Raw genomic sequence first — 23,590 nt, 5'->3', positions numbered from 1 at the left:
AGTGGCTTTATAATTTGGCATCAAGATTGTTACTGATATCTTTATTAGAGTAAATGAGAAATTAACCTCAAAAATGCCAATTATAAATACATTTTAAAAGTGTATGACAGTGATCAGAGACATCAATAAGCATGTTACAAAAGACAGATCACACTATTTTTTTATCACTGTGCCCAAACACTGAGGGTCCGGGTAATATTGCAGTTCTTTTATTAGTGTTGTCACTGTGCAGACTCAGCCCTCTTCACTGGCGCAGTACAATCTTTTTGTTGAAGACCTAAGGGAGTGATGCGTAAACAAAGGTTACTTCAGTAGCCTCTTTTGAGGTAGTATTTTAAAGATAAAGGAACAAGAGTGGCATACATGTATCTGCAAGTGTTAGACGGCTCAGCTCTTTGTCCAGTTCCTCATCTGTGATATTGAAGAGGCTTTGAGGGACTAAGGGCAAAGCACACAGCAGATCATCACAAAGGGAACCAGATTCCCTGACAGGTGAAAGAGGGTGTGACGGTACTTCAGGAAGTGTGGAAGGCCTATCCAGAGTAGAGTTCTCCAATAAAGATCTCAGCTCATCCTCCAGCTCGTCTGTGTCGGCATCCGCTAAACAAATATCAATAGGATAATTGATCATTTCTCAGACCCTCTGGATATTGGAAATGTAATTATGAAATTGTCTAAGTTAGGCACTACAACCAAGTAGATATAATATGTGATAGGACATACTTGAGTTGAGCGCTCCACCAGCCAGAGTTTGGTTCATTTCATCCTGAGTGTCACACAACTGTAATACCAAATGGCAAGAAAATACATTTAGATTGATGTGGAGAAAGTACCAAATTGTCATACTTGAGTGCAAGTAAAAGATACCTTAAAAGAAAATGACTCAGTCACCCAATAAAATACAAATACTACTAAATGTATTTGGTTTTAAAAATACTTAAGTATCAAAAGTAAAAAATAATTTCAAAACATTTTTATTAAGCAAACCAGACGGCACCATTCTTGTTTTTATGGATAGCCAGGGGCACGCTCCAACACTCAGACATAATTTACCAATGAAGCATGTGTTTAGTGAGTCAGCCAGATTTGAGGCAGTAGGCATGACCAGGGGAAATGTATGGAGTAGAGAAGTAAGTTAAATAGTGAAGTACAGATACCCCAAAACTACCTAAGTAGTACTTTAAAGCATTTTTACACCACTGTCAATAACAGCAACTAAATGCAGTCCCAGTGAAGAAGAATCTGACCTCTTGGATTTGATCCACAAGGCTCTCAGCTCCTTCTACAGTCCCATCCTTCAGAGAGAGTCGCAGGGCTGACACTCCAGCCTGATATGCCTGTATCACCTATAGAGGCAAGCAGAAAGAGGCATAGAGAACAGAATACCTTAGTTACTGCATGTAGAACTAAGAAGAGTGATGACAACAGCCACAAATTACTCACATTGCAAATTTTAGGTTAACTTTAGTGCTTGCCCTGTTTTGGCTAGATTTTCGTTGTTGTTGCATACTCACCAGTTTGTCTGTCTCTGAGTTTGCTATCCTGTCCAAGATTCCCTTCACATTCTCCAGCTGGGCATTTAAGCCGTCTGCTTTCCTCTCAACTCTCTTTCGGCTTCTCAAATACCTCAGGGCCTTGGGGAGAAAAATTTGAGGTTTCCCAGACTGCATTTAAAAAAATGTAACATTTTATTTCACCTTTAATTAACCAGGTAGGCAAGTTGAGAACAAGTTCTCATTTACAATTGCGACCTGGCCAAGATAAAGCAAAGCAGTTTGACACATACAACAACACAGAGTTACACATGGAGTAAAACAAACATACAGTCAATAATACAGTAGAAAAATAAGTCTATATACAATGTGAGCAAATGAGGTGAGATAAGGGAGGTAAAGGCAAAAAAAGGCCATGGTGGCGAAGTAAATACAATATAGCAAGTAAAATACTGGAATGGTTGATTTGCAGTGGAAGAATGTGCAAAGTAGAGAGAAATAATGGGGTGCAAAGGAGCAAAATAAATAAATTAATACAGTAGGGAAAGAGGTAGTTGTTTGGCCTAAATTATAGATGGGCTATGTACAGGTGCAGTAATCTGTGAGCTGCTCTGATAGCTGGTGCTTAAAGATAGTGAGGGAGATAAGTGTTTCCAGTTTCAGAGATTTTTGTAGTTTGTTTCAGTCATTGGCAGCAGAGAACTGGAAGGAGAGGCAGCCAAAGGAAGAATTGGTTTTGGGGGTGACCAGAGAGATATACCTGCTGGAGCGCGTGCTACAGGTGGGTGCTGCTATGGTGACCAGTGAGCTGAGATAAGGGGGGACTTTACCTAGCAGGGTCTTGTAGATGACCTGGAGCCAGTGGGTTTGGCGACGAGTATGAAGCGAGGGCCAGCCAACGAGAGCGTACAGGTCGCAGTGGTGGGTAGTATATGGGGCTTTGGTGACAAAACGGATGGCACTGTGATAGACTGCATCCAATTTATTGAGTAGGGTATTGGAGGCTATTTTGTAAATGACATCGCCGAAGTTGAGGATAGGTAGGATGGTCAGTTTTACAAGGGTATGTTTGACAGCATGAGTGAAGGAGGCTTTGCTGCGAAATAGGAAGCTGATTCTAGATTTAACCTTGGATTAGAAATGTTTGATGTGAGTCTGGAAGTCTAACCAGACACCTAGGTATTTGTAGTTGTCCACAAATTCTAAGTCAGAGACATCCAGAGTAGTGATGTTGGACAGGCGGGCAAGGTGCAGGCAGCGATCGGTTGAAGAGCATGCATTTAGTTTTACTTGTATTTAAGAGCAATTGGAGGCCACGGAAGGAGAGTTGTATGGCATTGAAGCTCGCCTGGAGGGTTGTTAACAGTGTCCAAAGAAGGGCCAGAAATATACAGAATGGTGTCGTCTGCGTAGAGGTGGATCAGAGACTCACCAGCTGCAAGAGCGACATCATTGATGTATACAGAGAAGAGAGTCTGTCCAAGAATTGAACCTTGTAGCACCCCCATAGAGACTGCCAGAGGCCCGGACAACAGACCCTCCAATTTGGCACACTGAACTTTATCAGAGAAGTAGTTGGTGAACCAGGCGAGGCAATCATTTGAGAAACCAAGTCTGTCGAATCTGCCAATGAGGATGTGGTGATTGACAGTCGAAAGCCTTGGCCAGGTCAATGACGTGGACTGGGAGATGTTTCGTATTGCATCAGATAACAATATTGACGAATACGCTGATTCGGTGTGCGAGTTCATTAGAACGTGCGTTGAAGATGTCGTTCCCATAGCAACGATTAAAACATTCCCTAACCAGAAACCGTGGATTGATGGCAGCATTCGCGTGAAACTGAAAGCGCGAACCACTGCTTTTAATCAGGGCAAGGTGTCTGGTAATATGACCGAATACAAACAGTGCAGCTATTCCCTCCGCAAGGCTATCAAACAAGCTAAGCGTCAGTACAGAGACAAAGTAGAATCTCAATTCAACGGCTCAGACACAAGAGGCATGTGGCAGGGTCTACAGTCAATCACGGACTACAGGAAGAAATCCAGCCCAGTCACGGACCAAGATGTCTTGCTCCCAGGCAGACTAAATAACTTTTTTGCCCGCTTTGAGGACAATACAGTGCCACTGACACGGCCTGCAACGAAAACATGCGGTCTCTCCTTCACTGCAGCCGAGGTGAGTAAGACATTTAAACGTGTTAACCCTCGCAAGGCTGCAGGCCCAGACGGCATCCCCAGCCGCGCCCTCAGAGCATGCGCAGACCAGCTGGCCGGTGTGTTTACGGACATATTCAATCAATCCCTATACCAGTCTGCTCTTCCCACATGCTTCAAGAGGGCCACCATTGTTCCTGTTCCCAAGAAAGCTAAGGTAACTGAGCTAAACGACTACCGCCCCGTAGCATTCACTTCCGCCATCATGAAGTGCTTTGAGAGACTAGTCAAGGACCATATCACCTCCACCCTACCTTACACCCTAGACCCACTCCAATTTGCTTACCGCCCAAATAGGTCCACAGACGATGCAATCTCAACCACACTGCACACTGCCCTAACCCATCTGGACAAGAGGAATACCTATGTGAGAATGCTGTTCATCGACTACAGCTCGGCATTCAACACCATAGTACCCTCCAAGCTCATCATCAAGCTCGAGACCCTGGGTCTCGACCCCGCCCTGTGCAACTAGGTACTGGACTTCCTGACGGGCCGCCCCCAGGTGGTGAGGGTAGGCAACAACATCTCCTCCCCGCTGATCCTCAACACTGGGGCCCCACAAGGGTGCGTTCTGAGCCCTCTCCTGTACTCCCTGTTCACCCACGACTGCGTGGCCACGCACGCCTCCAACTCAATCATCAAGTTTGCGGACGACAACAGTGGTAGGCTTGATTACCAACAACGACGAGACGGCCTACAGGGAGGAGGTGAGGGCCCTCGGAGTGTGGTGTCAGGAAAATAACCTCACACTCAACGTCAACAAAACTAAGGAGATGATTGTGGACTTCAGGAAACAGCAGAGGGAACACCCCCCTATCCACATCGATGGAACAGTAGTGGAGAGGGTAGCAAGTTTTAAGTTCCTCAGCATACACATCACAGACAAACTGAATTGGTCCACTCACACAGACAGCATCGTGAAGAAGGCGCAGCAGCGCCTCTTCAACCTCAGGAGGCTGAAGAAATTCGGCAGTAGTTTTGGAATTGTTAGTTAGATTACTTGTTGGTTATTACTGCACTGTCGGAACTAGAAGCACAAGCATTTCGCTACACTCGCATTAACATCTGCTAACCATGTGTATGTGACAAATAAAATTTGATTTGATGATTTGATTTGAATACGGCTGCACAGTATTGTTTCTTATCGATGGCAGTTAAGATATCGTTTAGGACCTTGAGCGTGGCTGAGGTGCACCCATGACCAGCTCTGAAACCAGATTGCATAGCGGAGAAGGTATGGTGGGATACGAAAAGGTTGGTAATCTGTTTGTTGACTTGGCTTTCGAAGACCTTAGAAAGGCAGGGTAGGATAGATATAGGTCTGTAGCAATTTGGGTCAAGAGTGTCCCCCCTTTGAAGAGGGGGATGACCGCAGCTGCTTTACAATCTTTGGGAATCTCAGACGACACAAAAGAGAGGTTGAACAGGCTAGTAATAGGGGTGACAACAATTTTGGAAGATAATTTTTTAGAAAGAAAGGGTCCAGATTGTCTAGCCCGGCTGATTTGTAGGGGTCCAGATTTTGCAGCTCTTTCAGAACATCAGCTGACTGGATTTGGGAGAAGGAGAAATGGGGAAGGCTTGGGCGAGTTGCTGTGGGGGGTGCAGTGCTGTTGACCGGGGTAGGGGTAGCCAGGTGGAAAGCCTGGCCAGCCGTAGAAAAATGCTTATTGAAATGATCAATTATAGTGGATTCATCAGTGGTGACAGTGTTTCCTATCTTCAGTGCAGTGGGCAGCTGGGAGGAGGTGTTCTTATTCTCCATGGACTTTACAGTGTCCCAGAACTGTTTTGAGTTTGTGTTGCAGGAAGCAAATTTCTGCTTGAAAAAGATAGCCATGGCTTTTCTAACTGCCTGTGTATATTGGTTTCTAGCTTCCCTGAAAAGTTGCATATCATGGGGGCGGTTCGATGCTAGTGCAGAACGCCATAGGATGTTTTTGTGCTGGTTAAGGGCAGTCAGGTCTGGAGAGAACCAAGGGCTATATCTGTTCCTGGTTCTAAATTTCTTGAATGGGGCATGCTTATTTAAGATGGTGAGGAAGGCATTTAAAAAAAAATAACCAGGCATCCTCTACTGACGGGATGAGATCAATATCCTTCCAGGATACCCCGGCCAGGTCGATTAGAAAGGCCTACTCACTGAAGTGTTTCAGGGAGCGTTTGACAGTGATGAGTGGAGGTCGTTTGACCGCTGACCCATTACGGATGCAGGCAATGATGCAGTGATCGCTGAGATCTTGGTTGAAAACAGCAGAGGTGTATTTACAGGGCAAGTTGGTTAGGATGATATCAATGAGGGTGCCCGTGTTTACGGCTTTGGGGTGGTACCTGGTAGATTCATTGATAATTTGTGTGAGATTGAGGGCATCAAGCTTAGATTGTAGGATGGCTGGGGTGTTAATTAAGCATGTTCCAGTTTAGGTCGCCTAGCAGCACGAGCTCTGAAGATAGATGGGGGGAAATCAGTTCACATATGGTGTCCAGAGCACAGCTGGGGGCAGAGGGTGGTCTATAGCAGGCGGCAACGGTGAGAGGCTTGTTTTTAGAGAGTTTGCGTTTGAGTTTGGTGCAGGACAAAAAGTCAACATAGGATCAGAGGATTGTAAATCTACCTGAGATTTCTTCCCTTCGCGTAGCAACACCCTAGCTTCTTCTTTGCACCTACAAAAAGACAATACAGCACAAGCAGAAATCACAAAAAAAAATGTAAGACTGAAGATTAGAGACTGCACAAGACAACGCGAAGTGATGTGTCAGGGACGCACTTCTCTGCCTCTAGACCCAATGCCTCCACCCGCACTTCAAGCAGTCTCTCACTGCGCTGTAGCTGATAGATGCCTAGGTCCATATCACTGACTGAAGATACACGGTCCTGTCCTGGCTGAGAAAACTTAACAATCTGTGAAAATAAACAAAACATTGGCTCAATGCAACACATTGATACAGTGACATTATCCTCATAACAATGTGTGTGAAATCTCATGGATAATGGTCTGAGTTACTGCAGCCTACAATGTAGTCTAATAATATGCTCACTTCAATTAAGCATTCTCATATCCTCACCTTCTCGCCTTCATGCAGTGATACTGTGACCTGCTTCTCCCTCTGCAGCTGTAGCAGAGCCATACACAGGGTACTCTCATCAATACAGATATGGGACGACAGTGTCTGGAGCTCCTGGAAGGACAGGAGAGAGCAGTTGGCCACTGGGGAACTCCAGTAGACACCAAGCAATTCTGCTGCCTTTTCCTGAAGGAAACATACAGAAAATAAAAGGTCAGTGTTAAATGGATAAACCTGCTAGCCCCATGGTCATGTTTTGAATTAATTAAATTAAGTATACACACCTTTACCAGTTCAATGACAACAAACGACTCCTCTAAAGTAACCCCACTGCTACCCAGAAGAGTTGAAAATGTCCATTTTAAAGGCTTCACCAGCAACAGGCCAAAACCCCAAGACACCCACCCACAGTCCACATTTGCTGCAAACTCTGACTCTCTTTGTATCTTGCCGCACCTGCCAGGAATACAGACAAGTAAGGTAAGGATAGTGAGACGAGGTAGGTTATATTTTTCTCACATTTTAGCAGATGGCATTGCATTGATATTTTACCTAGCCATGCACCGAATGACAGTACCCAAACCCAAAGGTACAAATCCTTTTCTCTGAAAAATCTTGTTCAACTCTTGCAAATTAAAACAGACGGTTCCGCGACTTCGGCAGATTTTAAGAATGAGTGATGTCCAGAAATCAATTTTACTGTCCCAATCTTTTGTGTTGACATCTCGGTTTTCTTTGAAGTCAGAGAATAGGAAATTCATCCGTTCATCGTCCTCCCACTCAGGTGGCAACGTTACTTCAGTAGACATTTCTTCCCCAAGATTTGATGGAACCATTTCTGTAGAACAAAAGACAGAGAGATTGTATGGAATGCATAGCTAGCTAGCAGGCAGAATAACAACAACGTCATCAGCTAACCAAGGCTATCATGCTGAGTCAGAGCTCCGTAGTAAATTCAATCTCAGACATGTCCAATTACACTAGAGTAGTCTATGATATATTTTCACCATGATGAGCAAACAACTAACCAATGCCTGCTGTGTGCTCCACAACATGTTGTTTTGAAGTTAGCTTGTTGCTAGCAGCTAACTTCCTCAAACGTCAGATTTGAGCTTTTTCTGCGCATGTTCAAGATGGTCGGGATAACAAGGTTCACAGTCAGCAGCGAGGGTTTTGTCTAGAAATTAGACAGTTTATGTCAAAATATACTTTGCGTAGCAGCCTGCTACTAGCAGGTTAGTTGAAGTAACGTAGCAGGTTAAGAGAAGTGTGTTAGGGTTAGCTAAAATCCCCCAAAAAGTTTGTCATCAATTTAACATAAACGGTATCCCATCTAGACATGACCGGGTCAGAGCGGAGACGCTGGTCAAATTCTGAATACTGGATTGGCCATCTGGCAATGGCTGGACCATTTTTTTTTTTTTGGGGTGGGGCTGGTAGAAATGTACACACACAAAAATATGTATTTTATATATAATAGTTTTTGCCAGTCTGGGGGAATGTGTGAAGGCAAAGCTTCTGACCAGCATGGTGCAGCAGCTGCTGTTTCTATGTTGTGCTTTTTCTCAGAGTTGTAAAAGCAAGCAGATCAGAAACTGGCTGCTCTTTATTTGACTGATGTAGCCGGGAAGGTAACTGCTTTTTGACTTAACAGAAGAAAAACAAATGTATCCCCAGTGCTGGTAGTGCAACTGACATGTTTGACTTAACAGAAGAAGGGAGAGAAAAATAGTCCTAGTGCTGAGTTAGTGTAACTGACATGTAATGTTAGCTAATGTTTCATCCCTTCTCCACTGAAGTTATGTCTGAAGAGAATTAACTAGCTAACTAGTAGCTACCACAGCCAGTTCAGCTCTAGTCTCTAACAGCTGCTGTGTGTTAGGAAATGTTTTGTAGCCTTTTTGTCCTGTTTCAACAGAAGTAAATTAATTGGCTAGTGTTCACCAGTTGATTTACCATTAGAGCTAGCCAAAAGTTGGCCAACGTTAGCTAGCTAGCCCACTAACTTTAGGTATTATTTTTGTCTCAATCACACTAGATCTGAATTAAACGATGAAACCAGCGGCCAAACGATTGAAGACCGATATCGTGACGTTTTTTGACAGCGCAATGTGAGTTTTTATTATAGTCAGTAGGTATAGCAATGTTACGTTATTGATCTGTCAGTTTCCCTAGCTAACTCTCAACTTTTCACACTGACACCGGTATAAACAGCTCAACAGACTACACTGTCATGGTGCACAGTCAGTACACAACACAATATTGATGATGATGAATGGATTTTTTAAATTTAACCTTTTATTTAACTAGGCAAGTCCGTTAAGAACAAATTTGTATTTTACAATGACTGCCAAACCCCGGCCAAACCCTCCCCTAACCCGGGACGATATTGGGCCAATTGTGCGCCACCCTATGGGACACCCGATCACGGCCGGTTGTGATACAGCCCGGGATAGAACCAGGGTCTGTAGTGAAGCCTCTAGCACTGAGCTGCAGGGCCTTAGACATATGCGCCACTCGGGAGCAAAGGTATGTTAGAATGCCCAGTCATGTTCATATAATCTCAGACAAATTACTGCAGTTTAAGACTTAAGACCATCCATAGAACATCCAATATACCAGTGAAACTGAATATCATGCTGATAAATGTAATTCCTCTGCTGGAAGTGTAAAACACAAAAGGGGACATATTTGCATATGTTATGATCTTGTGAAGACTGGCCTAATTCTGGCAAAGAGTATGTTCTTTTATCTCAGCATGTCTACAGATTCTTCCTTCTCCCTGTTTTTGTTTGCTTGGAAACATTGATACTGGAGACTGTTATCAGAAGAAACTGTGTAGCCTAGCATTTGCAGAAATGCATTGCTATTAATTGGAATGTTGGTTATCCTCCCTCAATGTCTTAATGGAAATGTCAAGTTATGTATCACTAAATTTGATTTATTACAAGATTATACTGTGCAACTTTCATAAGGTCTGGGTGCCTCATGGAATAGTCTACTGTATGACAAAAGGGGTCTGTATAGAAAACATTACTTTTTTTCATGGAAAACGAGTGGTGGTGATTTTAGCATGTAAATCTTGGTGGGGCAAACTCCAAAACATATTTTGTTATGCATGTCAGCAAAGCCACTTCTCAACACTAAACCATACATTAGTAGGGAAAGAGAAAGGGGGATATTGCACTATAACGGTGACAAACGGTGCCCACAAACTGTTAGGGCCTACATAAAGCTGTCCCAACAGCAGAGTTTTTTTTTCAGCACCATGGAGTGAATCCTTACCACCGCTACACCTGGCTATCTGTGGAGCCTTGCCTGGTAGCGAAACAGTTAATTCAGCTTAATTTACTGCCTTTAAAAAAAAACATAGCTGATATGGATGACTTGCTTAAACAAATGTGGTTTCTACTGACAATAACAATTTCGATTAAGACATTAATGAGCGAGCCAGGACAGACTTAGTAAATAACTATTTGTTCAGCACTTTTGAAATTTCTCTAAAACAGGCTATACGCTACATGTGCACCACCAAGTCAAAACAGTAGGCTAAGTTAAGAGGGGGGAAGGGACCAAATTATTAGGGTGATGCACATGGGCTACTAAAAGCTTACTACACAACATACACTCCGTATTACTTTCTTAACCACAGTATACATATCTCCCTGGCATTTTACATCATTATGCAGTAGCATACAATACATTTTTAGACTCCCCTTGTTGTGCTGTGCTCACTTGAACAGAAAAGTGGCGCAACAGTCCTTTTGTGGGCAAACTTTGTCATCAAACTTTGTCATCAAAGTCTGCCATTCTCTGTATTTATGGTGCTTTCAAGACAACTGGGAACTCTGGGGAAAAAGCAAGGTCAAATTATGAGGTTTAGTGATCTTCAGAACGAAGCTCTAGAAAGAGGCCAGACTTCCTCAACATGGAATTCCAAGTTGGATGACCGTTCAAAGCTTGTTTTCCCAGTCGGAGCTCTTTTAATTCAGAGTTCAGTTGACAGCACAGCCAATATATTTAACCTTTTCTGGCCCATGGTGTTGTCTGTGAATGTTTATCCTTTTAATCTTGGAAAAGAGACCCTTAAACCCAGATTTGGACCATACACCCACTCCACTCAATAGCAGGCTAGTGATTGCTTTGCAACACTTGCAGTTAGCCACTGATTCCTTACAAACCACACATTGTTGAATTTGCAATTTCCAACTTGTTGTGTAATGTTTTATGTTCAATGGCCGATGAACACCGATACACTTTATCTATAATTTCTCTTCATATGACAAGGATTGAAAAGGATTTGCTTGTTGTCTTGATTCATGATGATGACTGCTTGTCTAGCTTGCTAGCTAAGATTTTGAAAGTATGATGTTGACATGATCAGTCCAATCAAAGCTACGGTAGATATAAACGGGATTTGACGTATTTTATCTGTGGCCAATGACCTTGAGCCTTCTTGGATGGGAGCTTCTAATGTAAATCACACAAGGGGCTTGAATGTTTTAGCTCTCCCCATAGATTTTGCTGTGACTTAGTGTCCCCATGAGTGACAGAACACTGAGCCAATCACGGTGCAACTAGAGAACATTACCAACCCCTACGCTCCGTATTTTCTGCAGGCTGCCACAACACCACAGAAAGCACTGCGCTAGGCTGAAACACCTGCATTTTGGAGCTGCCTTACTCAAGAAGCAAAAAAGAGACCATGTTTGTATGAGGATTTATGAATTCAATGATAATTTGTTTTCAAACTAAAATGTGATATGTATTAATGCCAAATTGACATGCAATTTTTTTTAAATGTTATATATATATATATATACAATGGGGCAAAAAAGTATTTAGTCAGCCACCAATTGTAATTTTCATCATAGGTACACTTCAACTATGACAGACAAAATGAGAAAAAAAATCCAGAAAATCACATTGTAGGATTTTTTTATGAATTTATTTGCAAATGATGGTGGAAAATAAGTATTTGGTCATCTACAAACAAGCAAGATTTCTGGCTAAATTTGATTTCCATTGATAATTTTTGTGTGATTTTGTTGTCAGCACATTCAACTATGTAAAGAAAAAAGTATTTAATAAGAATATTTCATTAATTCAGATCTAGGATGTGTTATTTTACTGTTCCCTTTATTTTTTTGAGCTGCGATATAGATATATATATATATATATATATATATATATATATATATATATACACATACACACACACACACACACACACACACACACACACACACACACACACACACACACACACACACACACACACAGTGCATTCGGAAAGTATTCAGACCCATTCACTTTTTCCATATTTTGTTACGTTACAGCCATATTCTAAAATGGATTAAATCATCCCCCCCCATCTACATACAAAACCCCATAATGACAAAGCAAAATCACATTTTTAGAAATTTTTGCAAATGTTATGAAATATCACATTTACATAAGTATTCCGATCTTTTACTCAGTACTTTGTTGAAGCACCTTTGACAGCGATTACAACCTCAAGTCTTCTTGGGCATGACACTACAAGCTTGGCACACCTGTATGTGGGGAGTTTCTCCCATTCTTCTCTGTAGATCCACCCATGGGGAGCGTCACTGCACAGCTATTTTCAGGTCTCTCCAGAGATGTTAGATCGGGTTCAAGTCCAGGCTCTGGCTGGGCCACTCAAGGACATTCAGAGACTTGTCCCGAAGCCACTCCTGTGTTGTCTTGGCTATTTGCTTAGGGCCATTCTCCTGTTGGAAGGTGAACCTTCGGCCCAGTCTGAGGTCCTGAGCGCTCTGGAGCAGGTTTTCATCAAGGATCTCTGTACTTTGTTCCGCTCATCTTTCCCTTAATCCTGACTAGTCTCCCAGTCCCTGCCGCTGAAAAACATCCCCACAACATGATGCTGCCACCACCATGCTTCACCGTAGGGATGGTGCTTCTCATGGTCTGAGTCCTTTAGGTGCCTTTTGGCAAACTCGAAGCAGGCTGTCATGTGCCTTTTACTGAGAAGTGGCTTCCGCCTGGTCGCTCTACCATAAAGGCCTGATTGGTGGAGTGCTGCAGAGAAGGTTGTCCTTCTGGAAGGTTCTCCCATCTCCACAGAGGAACTTTGGAGCTCTATCAGAGTGACCTTCAGGTTCTTGGTCACCTCCCTGACCAAGGCCCTTCTCCCCCAATTGCTCAGTTTGGCCAGTTCTGGGAAGAGTCTTAGTGGTTCCAAACTTCTTCCATTTAAGAATGATGGAGGCCACTGTGTTCTTGGGGACACAATCCTGTCTCGGAGCTCTACAGACAATTCCTTTGACCCCATAGCTTGGTTTTTGTTATGACTGTCAACTGTGGGACCTTATATAGGAAGTGTGTGCCTTTCCAAGTCATTTCCAATCAATTGAATTTACCACAGGTGGACTCATATCAAGTTGTAGAAACATCTCAATTTCAAGTCTCATAGCAAAGGGTCTGAATACTTATGTAAATAAGGTATTTCTATTTTTTTATTTGGAAAATGTCTTAACCTATATTCACTTGGTCATTATGTGGTATTGTGTGTAGATTGATGAGGAAAGCAATTAATTGTATACATTTTAGTATAGGGCTGTAAAGTCAGAAAATGTTGAAAAAGTCAAGGGGTCTGAATGCTTTCTGAATGCACAGGTGGGGCTCTGCCTGTATCAAGTCACAAGGCGAGACGCAGATGCAGACACAGGAGGCAGATGGCTGGAGTCTTGCAATGTTTATTAATCCAAAAGGGGTAGGCAAGAGACTGGTCGTGTACAGGCGTCCTACCTGGGTGCATACCTGGCTGACCGGGGTGTCGGCGGTGGAAATCGGTGAAGAGGGCCTGGTCCAAGATGTCTTTAGCAGGAACCCAGCACCTCTCCTCCGGGCCATAACCCTCCCAGTCAACCAGGTGCTAGAAACCCCTGCCCCGTGGTCGAACCCTCAGGAGGCATTTCACCGTATACGCTGGATAGCCATCGATTACCCGTGGGCAGGGATGGGCTTGGAAACAGAAGTCAAAGGACAGTGAGACACAGGCTTAATTCTGGACACATGGAAAGTAGGGTGGGTACGGGGTAACACAAGACAGACTTCAGTGGAACTAAGGACTCTAGAGATGGGAAAAGGACCAATGAAATGGGGAGACAGCTTGCGGGAATCTGGATGACAGGCTGGCCGACGACCCAATAAGAGCGCAGAATGACTTCCAGAACTGAGACGAGAACTGAGGACCCCGATCGGAGACCATGTCTACTGGGAGTCCATGGAGACGGAAGACACACTGCACCATAAGCTGGGCTGTCTCCTTGGCAGAGGGTAGTTTGGGGAGAGGGATGAAATGGGTGGCCTTGGAGAACCGATCGACTACCGTCAGAATGACAGTGTTGCCATCAGACGGCGGGAGCCCAGTGACAAAGTCCAGAGATCTGAGACCAGGGACGATGAGGGACCGGTAGTGGCTGAAGGAGGCCAGAAGGAGCTTGCCACACACTGTGCATGACGAAGGCAGAGACGTCAGGAACCATTGTGGGCCACCAGAAAAAAATGTCGGAGGAAGGCTAGTGTACGACGGGACCCTGGATGACCGGTCAGCCTGGAGGAATGAGCCCATTCCAGGACCTGTGACCGGACTGGGTTAGGGACAAACAGCCGGTTAGCCGGGCCCTTCAGGTCCAGGCTGGGAACGTTGCACCTCGCGAACCAGGTTCTCAATACCACAATCCACATTGGCAGCAAGGCATGAGGTAGGGAGAATGGTTTCAGAGGTCGAGGGTGTGGCAGAGGAACTGTATAGGTGGGAGAGAGCGTCAGGCTTCATCTTAACCGCCAGGAGTTCTCGGTTGCCTACATCGTAGTTCCTCTCTGCAGGATTGAGACGATGGGACAGGAAGGCACAGGAATTAAGCTTTTGGTCCTGGACAGATCGCTGGGACAGGATGGCCCCCACTCCAACATCCGAAGCATCAACTTCCACCACAAATTGATACGAGGGGTCCGGATGGATGCTGCTGTTAACCGATGCTTCAGGTCCACAAAGGCTTTGTCGACGTTGGACGTTGGTTGAGGCCAATCCACCACTGCTTTCACCTTTCCAGGATCCATCTGAACATTGTCCTCAGCAATGACATATCCCAGAAAGGTGATAGAAGAGCTGTGGAACTCACACTTCTCGGCTTTCACAAACAATTGCTTCTCCAGGAGGCGCTGATGGACCTGTCTGACATGAAGTACATGTACTTGGGAAGATTGGGAAAAAACAGGATGTCGTCAAGGTAAACGAACACAAAACAGTTTAGCATGCCCTGGAGCACATATTTGAGGGAAACAAGCGACACCTGGAGGGGGTGATAGCCTGCCTCAGTGGACTAATCCATTGAGGAGGACGCAGGGATGCCACTGTCCAAGAATATAGGGATTGTGGCTCAGATGCACAAGGCACATGTCTCTCCAAAAATCTCACACCATTTCGTGGGTATTCATTGTTTCATATCTTAATTGTGTGCATTGTTTGCTGTGTCTCAATTCCCCATTACATAGCTTACATTTACCGTTCATTTCCATAATTTCTAATCTGCAATGTTTGTTTAGTTATGGTAATTTCTGTTAATGCATTCAATATATTATTACTATTATTATTATTGTTATTACAGTCATTTACTGTTTGTTCTCATTGTCGGAGTGGACATGGCGCCGACAGAGATGGCTCCAACAGAGACGTTCTCCTCGCTTCCCATTCTTAGGAAACTATGCAGTATTTAGTTTTTTATGCATTATTTCTTACATTGCTACCCCAGGAATTCTTCAGTCTTATTACATACAGCCGGGATGAACTATTGGATATAAGAGCAACGTCAACTTACCAACATTACGACCAGGAATACGACTTTCCCAAAGCTGATCCTCTGTTTGGACCACCACCAAGGACAATGGATCGGATCCCAGTAGGCGACCCAAAACAACGACGCCGCAGAAGGGGCAAACAGAGCGGTCTTCTGGTTAAGCTCCGTAGACGGGCTCACCGCTCCCGAGTATACTACTTACCAATGTCCAGTCTCTTGACAACAAGGTAGATGAAAATCGAGCAAGGGTTGCCTTCCAGAGAGACATCAGAGAATGTAACATTCTCTGTTTCACTGAAACATGGCTCACTCCGGATATGTTATCAGAGTCGGTACAGCCACCCGGTTTGTTCACGCATCGCACCCACAGAAACAAACATCTCTCTGGTAAGAAGAAGGGCAGGGGTGTATGCCTTATGATTAACGAGTAGTGGTGTGATCATAACAACATACAGGAACTCAAGTCCTTTTGTTCACCTGACCTAGAATTCCTTACAATCAAATACCGATCGCATTATCTACCTCTTAGATTATAATCACAGCCGTGTATATCCCCCCCTCCCAAGCAAACACCTCGAACGCCCTGAAAGAACTTCATTGGACTCTATGTAAACTGGAATCACGGATTCCGACGCTCTGAGGACACGGCTAGGGATGCCGTCTGGGCCGGCAGCCTTGCGATGGTTAACACTTTTAAATGTTATACTCACGTTGGCTGCAGTGAAGGAGAGCCCGCAGGTTTTGGTAGCGGGCCGTGTCGGTGGCACTGTATTGTCCTCAAAGCGAGCAAAGAAGTTGTTTAGTTTGTCTGGGAGCAAGACATCATGGTCTGCGACGGGGCTGGTTTTCTTTTTGTAGTATTCAGGTCAGTCTGGCTACAGTGAAACAAGTGATTTTAAGGAAATGTTTTTAGAATGTTCAAGACTTATGGAATTGGAAAGTTCTGCAGGAGAACTAGGCACCACCGTCGCCTAATTTGCTGCATGTTTTCCTTTGAAAAGTAAAATCACACAATCGGATGGGGATCCCAAAATACATATCCACTAGTGATGAGAATTTCATAATTTATACATACCCCAGTGAAATCACACTGTGCTTCCATTGCAATGTACAGAGCGTACTGTAAGTTAAGAAAGAGTAGGTCGTTAAGTTTGATAGTTATGATAACAATGATAAAAGTAAATAATACCCCCCCCGCAGGAATATATTTCAGGGTGTAGACAACACCCCCCCCACAGCATCCAGCATCCAGCTCTGTCACATCAGCATCCAGCTCTGCAGGAGGTTCGTGTATTAATTATGTATGTAGTGTAAAAACTGTATGAAATAGGACCCAAAAAGTGTCAAGAATAATAAAGAAGAAAAAGTATGAACAATAACAATAGTGTGCTTTGCAGGCTGCGAGCACAGAAATAATAATAACTTTTCATGTGTTATAACAGAAAATAGGACTAATACACTATACTGAATAGCCAGCATCTTACCATCAAAACAAACACCCAAAAGTTGTTTGAGAAACCTTGCTTTGGTAGGCCCTGTGGTGTAAACAAGGCACAATTTTTAATAAAAGAATGACAATCAAATGGTACAGTTCAGTGGAACCATTTCTCACCAATGCACTCACATGGCCAAAATGTTTTCCTTGGACACTGTTTCAAAGCAATGTGTATGCTTTCTTTGTAAATGTGTTTTGATTTTTTTCTTATTTAACTTCAGTTTGCAGTGTGGACAAGTTACAATGACTTTTCTTGACTTGCCATGTATGTTGGGACCAGGTGATTTCATTATGGTATATACTGTGTAGACTCGTAATGTGTGACTAAGGGAATGGCATCAATGATACACATTTAGAGCCAGCCAAACACAACGAGTCATACATTGAAGAAACACAGAAAATCAATCATCAAATCGATAACATATCTGTACATGTAAACCTAGGCTTACTGCTCAAGTAGGCAAATTTGTCCAAATAAGATTCCCTCATTGTGAGCAATTGGACAGCTCACGTGCAAATGGGTGCTAATTAACGCTATGCTAACATCGGTGCGGTAGTTGGTCATATAAAAACATTTACTTCCATGGTTTACATTTTTATCCATGTAGGTCAGGTTCGATTAAGATTTGCTTTCTTTGACGTTGATACCTTCAACGTTTACCTCAACTTGGGAGACCTTTAAGGAGACAGGAAGGGTTAAATGCGTTTGACTCCGCCCACATTGAGCCTGGCCCCAACGTTTGACTCCGCCCACATTCAGTCCGGCCCCGAACTGCACACTTCAGTCAGGGGCTTCTCAGGTCATTTGTACATGTAGGTAGGGGTGAAGTGACTATGCATACATAATAAACAGAAAGTAGTGTCGTGGAAATATTGGTTCAATAATATCCCTCAGATACCGGAGCCTGTGAATTCAAATAGACTTTATTACAAAGTAACAAGCCGAGTTGGTCCATGGAGCAACTGCTGGTCTCAGTCCACTCCTTTTATACAGTTTCATGCTTATACAAGTGTCATAGTCCCTCCACTTTATGTTAATTACCATATCCCCTCGGATTTACTCCACCATTGTTTCCAAATCTAACTTCTTTCCTCTAGGCAGGGTTTCCCCTCCCCTCTTGTTTCTTGGATCAATTATATTGGTGGCTCGCCTATACATTATTTCCAGAAAATAATATGTACAGATTACTATAGGCAATTATAAAATTGCTACATGCCATTAGCAGGCTATAATGTTACGACAGGCCATTATAGGATTAAGTACAGGTAACTATAGGCCATTACAGAATTATACAGTTGAAGTCTGAAGTTTACATACACCTTTGCCAAATACATTTAAACTCAGTTTTTCACGATTCCTGACATTTAATCCTAGTAGAAATGCCATGTCTTAGGTCAGTTAGGATCACCACTTTATTTTAAGAATGTGAAATGTCAGAATAATAGCAGAGAGAAGGATTTATTTCAGCTTTTATTTCTTTCACCACATTCCCAGTGGGTCAGAAGTTTACATACACTCAATTAGTATTTGGTAGCATTGCCTTTTAAATTGTTTAACTTGGGTCAAACGTTTTGGGTAGCCTTCCACAATCTTCCCACAATATGTTGGGTGAATTTTGGCCCATTCCTCCTGAAAGAGCTGGTGTATCTGAGTCAGGTTTGTAGGCCTCCTTGCTCGTACACTCTTTTTCAGTTCTGCTCACAAATTTACGATAGGATTGAGGTCAGGGCTTTGTGATGGCCACTCCAATACCTTGACTTTGTTGTCCTTAAGCCATTTTGCCACAACTTTGGAAGAATGCTTGGGGTCATTGTCCATTTGGAAGATCCATTTGCAACCAAGCTTTAACTTCCTGACTGATGTCTTGAGATGTTGCTTAAACATATCCACATAAATTTCCTCCCTCATGACGCCATCTATTTTATGAAGTGCACCAGTCCCTTCTGTAGCATTACTCTGGACCCTGATCTCTCTTTTGAAGAACATATCAAGACCATTTCAAGGACAGCTTTTTTCCATCTACGTAACATTGCAAAAATCAGAAACTTTCTGTCCAAAAATGATGCTCTACTTTCCGGCTACCCGGATAAAGCGCTAAATAAACTTCAGTTAGTGCTAAATACGGCGGCTAGAATCCTGACTAGAACCAAAATTTTTTATCATATTACTCCAGTGCTAGCCTCCCTACACTGGCTTCCTGTCAAGGCAAGGGCTGATTTCAAGGTTTTACTGCTAACCTACAAAGCACTACATGGGCTTGCTCCTACCGATCTCTCTGATTTGGTCCTGCCGTACATACCTACACGTACGCTATGGTCACAAGAAGCAGGCCTCCTAATTGTCCCTAGAATTTCTAAGCAAACAGCTGGAGGCAGGGCTTTCTCCTATAGAGCTCCATTTTTATGGAATGGTCTGCCTACCCATGTAAGAGACGCAAACTCGGTCTCAACCTGAGTCACTGGCTTACTGGGGCTCTTTCATACCGTCCCTAGGAGGGGTGCGTCACTTGAGTGGGTTGAGTCACTGATGTGATCTTCCTGTCTGGGTTGGCGCCCCCCTTGGGTTGTGCCATAGCGGAGATCTTTGTGGGCTATACTCGGCCTTGTCTCAGGATGGTAAGTTGGTGGTTGAAGATATCCCTCTAGTGGTGTGGGGGCTGTGCTTTGGCAAAGTGGGTGGCGTTATATCCTTCCTGTTTGGCCCTGTCCGGGGGTGTCCTCGGATGGGGCCACAGTGTTTCCTAACCCCTCCTGTCTCAGCCTCCAGTATTTATGCTGCAGTAGTTTATGTGTCGGGGGGCTAGGGTCAGTTTGTTAGGACAGGAGAAGTACTCCAGATATATCTGGTGTCCTGTGTGAATTTTAAGTATGCTCTCTCTAATTTTCTCTTTCTCTCTTTCTCTCTCTCGGAGGACCTGAGCCCTCGGACCATGCCTCAGGACTACCTGACATGATGACTCCTTGCTGTCCCCAGTCCACCTGGCCGTGCTGCTGCTCCAGTTTCAACTGTTCTGCCTTATTATTATTTGACCATGCTGGTCATTTAAGAACATTTGAACATCTTGGCCATGTTCTGTTATGATCTCCACCCGGCACAGCCAGAAGAGGACTGGCCACCCCACATAGCCTGGTTCCTCTCTAGGTTTCTTCCTAGGTTTTGGCCTTTCTAGGGAGTTTTTCCTAGCCACCGTGCTTCTACACCTGCATTGCTTACTGTTTGGGGTTTTAGGCTGTGTTTCTGTACAGCACTTTGAGATATCAGCTGATGTACGAAGGGCTATATAAATTGATTTGATTTGATTTGTAGCAAAGCACCCCCACAACATGATGCTGCCACCCCCGTGCTTCACAGTTGGGATCGTGTTCTTCGGCTTGCAAGCCTCCCCCTTTTCCTCCAGACATAACAATGGTCATTATGGCCATACAGTTCTATTTTTGTTTCATCAGACCAGAGGACATTTCTTTAAAAAGTACGATCTTTGTCCCCGTGTGCAGTTGAAAACTGTAGTCTGGCTTTTTTATGGCAGTTTTGGAGCAGTGGCTTCTTCCTTGCTGAGCGGCCTTTCAGGTTATGCCCTCTTTGTTGGTGATGTGGAGACCAAGGAACTTGAAACTCTCGACCCTCTCCACTACAGCCCCATCGATGAGAATGGAGGCATGCTCAGCCCTCCTTTTCCTGTAGTCCACGATCAGCTCCTTTATCTTGCTGACGTTGAAGGAGAGATTGTTGTCCTGGCATCACACTGCCATGTCTCTGATCTCCTCCCTATAGGCTGTCTCATTGTTGTGTCGTCAGCAAACTTAATGATGGTGTTGGAGTCATGCTTGGCCACGCAGTCATGGGTAAACAAGTAGCACAGGAGGGAACTAAGCACGAACCCCTGAGGGGCCCCCGTGTTGAGGATCAACGTGGCAGATGCGTTGTTGCCTACCTTTACCATCTGGGGGTGGCACTTCAGGAAGTCCAGGATCCAGTTGCAGAGGGTTGTGTTTAGTCCTAGAGTCCTTAGCTTAGTGATGCGCTTTGTGGGCACTATGGTGTGGAATGCTGAGCTGTAGTCAATGAACAGCATTCTCACATAGATGTTCCCTTTGTCCAGGTGGGAAAGGGCAGTGTGGAGTGTGATTGCGTCATCTGCGGATCTGTTGGGGCAGTATGCCAATTGGAGTGAGTCTAGTGTTTCCGGGATAATGTTGTTGTGTTATATGTACGGTAACTCAGTAAAATCCTTGGAATTGTTGCATTTATATTTTTGTTCAGTATATGTAATTTATCTCTATTGAATAAAAAAATCAGAAAATTCTGGAGTCCTATTTTGATAGTGAAATATAGCAACTATAGTAAAAATTAATGACAATCGCTGGATGATGTTGCACATATCTTGCATTCCTGCTTGGACGTGTTAATTGAAACCACTTGTTACTTGAATATCTCAGTAGGTTATTTTTATTATACTTCTTAATAAAGCACTCTGTATGACTTTATAAGATCATTACTCATGCTTTGGTCCATCCAACCAAATTATGGGCTGGTGCTACCAACTGTAAAAGTTAGTGACACCAGGGGAAAATGTTACTCTGGAGCCCTGTAATACTAATGAACACTTATGTTGTTGATTCAGGGTAACACGTATGACAGGCACTAATTTACCACTGTAGCCATACAAATTGCATTTTAAACATGTAGGAGCATGGAGTTGTTCCATGTAATTTCAGCAAGCCATGACACCCACCATCTCAGATTGTTTTGCAATTGTTTCTGTAGTTACAAACAAGATTGGCATTCCTGAAACATAATTTTGTTGAAATTAAAATGTATTCCAGAGATTGATTACACCCAATTTTGCCATTTTTAAATTTTGTTTTTAGGATTCAGATCATATTCAATAAATATAGTACCAAATATCCGATTTGGACCAAACCTTTTCCTACCAATGAGTAAGACATGAGGAATACATTTTTTTTTGTCAAATGCCAGTAAGCTCCCTGCACAACTCATTCCATTCCATTCCAACAACCAGTATACAGTTTCAGTTCTCTGTTTGACAAGTAGTAAGAAGCTGCGGCTTGGAGTATTGCTTCTCCATACGATGTAATGTATTCCCTATGAATCTGGTTATGTTTTTTCCCCCTGTTCTGAGAAATTAGTAATTGGAAGTCGCTTGCATTATTTACGTACCATAAAGTAGTGTGAAAGTAGCAGGTTTTGACCACTAGCTGCCACAGTTCCTGCAATACCGCCACACTTTTATCCATTTTGCTGGTCTCTTGTGTTTAATAAATAGATCACAACATTATCTGAATCCTATAAATTTAAATTGTGAATTCAGGAATGCTAATCGTATCTGTTACTAACTACAGAAGCGATTTCAGAACGATCTGAGATGATGGGTGTCAAAATCCTCTTTGTGCTTTTTGAGGTGAAACAACCCAATAGTTAAATTAGTATTTATTTAGAGACCCATCCCCAATTTTTTATTTTTAACTTTGTTGCATTTACGGGGACTCGTGACTCATTCAGGGGGTCTGAGACGCCCCTGGGCCCCCCGTAATTCAGACTCTGCTCACACTATACCCCCTTCTATGGTGGTAAGTGTCAAATACAGTAGTGAACCATACAATCACAACACTCATAATATCCTACTAACAATGTGTATATACCGGTATAGGCTATTCGAAGAATAATGTTGAAACAAGTTATTTTATTTTTGACATAAATGTGACTAATGCTGGAGAACTTTGTTCTAAAGCGATGTCCACACCAATTGGATGTAGTGACCATATAGTAGCTATATCCAGAAAAGTCAGGGTTCCAAAGGCTGGGCTTAAAATAGTGTAGGCCAATAAGAGATCATACAAAATGTTCTGTAGTGATTCTTATGAAGATATTTTTTATTTCATTTTTTTATTTCACCTTTATTTATACAGGTAAGTCAATTAAGAACAAATTCTTATTTACAATGACCTGTAATGAGCAGCATCCAGGCGCTGCACTTGATGCATGCACCAAAATCACAAGCATTGTATTTGGTACAAATAATTCCATAAGTATTGGCCTCAGCTGAGTATGATAATGATTAATGTAGCTGTTGAGCAAGTAGAGGAGACTAAACTTATTGGTTTTTACCTTAGAAGGTAAACTGTTATGGTCAAAGCATATTGATTCTGTTGTTGTAAAGATGGGGACAATTATGACTATGATAAAGATGTGCTCTGCTTTTTCAACAACACATTCAACCAAACAATTCCTGCAGGCTCTGGTTTTATCACATCTTGAGTATTGCCTGGTTATATAAATGTGAGTAGCATTCACACAGAGGACTCATATCAACAAGATGCATTTGTTTCTCTTGGCTCAAGGTAGAGGAAAGATTGACTGCATCACTTCTTGTTTGTATGAGAAACATGACTTTGTTGAAAATAACATACAGTTCTGACAGACATACCCCACTAGACATGCCACAAGGGGTC

The 23,590-nt window shown here is 43.2% G+C and overlaps 1 protein-coding gene across 1 annotated transcript; it reads right to left on the bottom strand.

Annotated features, from left to right (window-relative positions):
* Positions 1-22: 22 nt before the first annotated feature.
* LOC112248455 (charged multivesicular body protein 7) lies at positions 23-8,074 on the bottom strand. The gene is made up of 11 exons (XM_024417487.2): positions 7,807-8,074; positions 7,331-7,616; positions 7,063-7,234; positions 6,779-6,964; positions 6,481-6,614; positions 6,328-6,376; positions 1,515-1,634; positions 1,248-1,346; positions 724-781; positions 364-600; positions 23-277 (listed from the first exon to the last, which is right to left on the bottom strand). Exons 2-11 carry the CDS (start codon positions 7,612-7,614, stop codon positions 222-224), a joined length of 1,395 nt encoding a protein of 464 aa, XP_024273255.1. The 5' UTR covers positions 7,615-7,616; positions 7,807-8,074; the 3' UTR covers positions 23-221.
* Between the last annotated feature and the right edge of the window lie 15,516 nt (positions 8,075-23,590).

Source organism: Oncorhynchus tshawytscha, linkage group LG04, assembly GCF_018296145.1.
Source record: "Oncorhynchus tshawytscha isolate Ot180627B linkage group LG04, Otsh_v2.0, whole genome shotgun sequence".
In the NCBI taxonomy this organism is placed as follows: domain Eukaryota; kingdom Metazoa; phylum Chordata; class Actinopteri; order Salmoniformes; family Salmonidae; genus Oncorhynchus; species Oncorhynchus tshawytscha.
The sequence above is the reverse complement of the archived record's forward strand: the minus strand, read 5'-3'. Positions and strand labels throughout refer to the sequence as shown.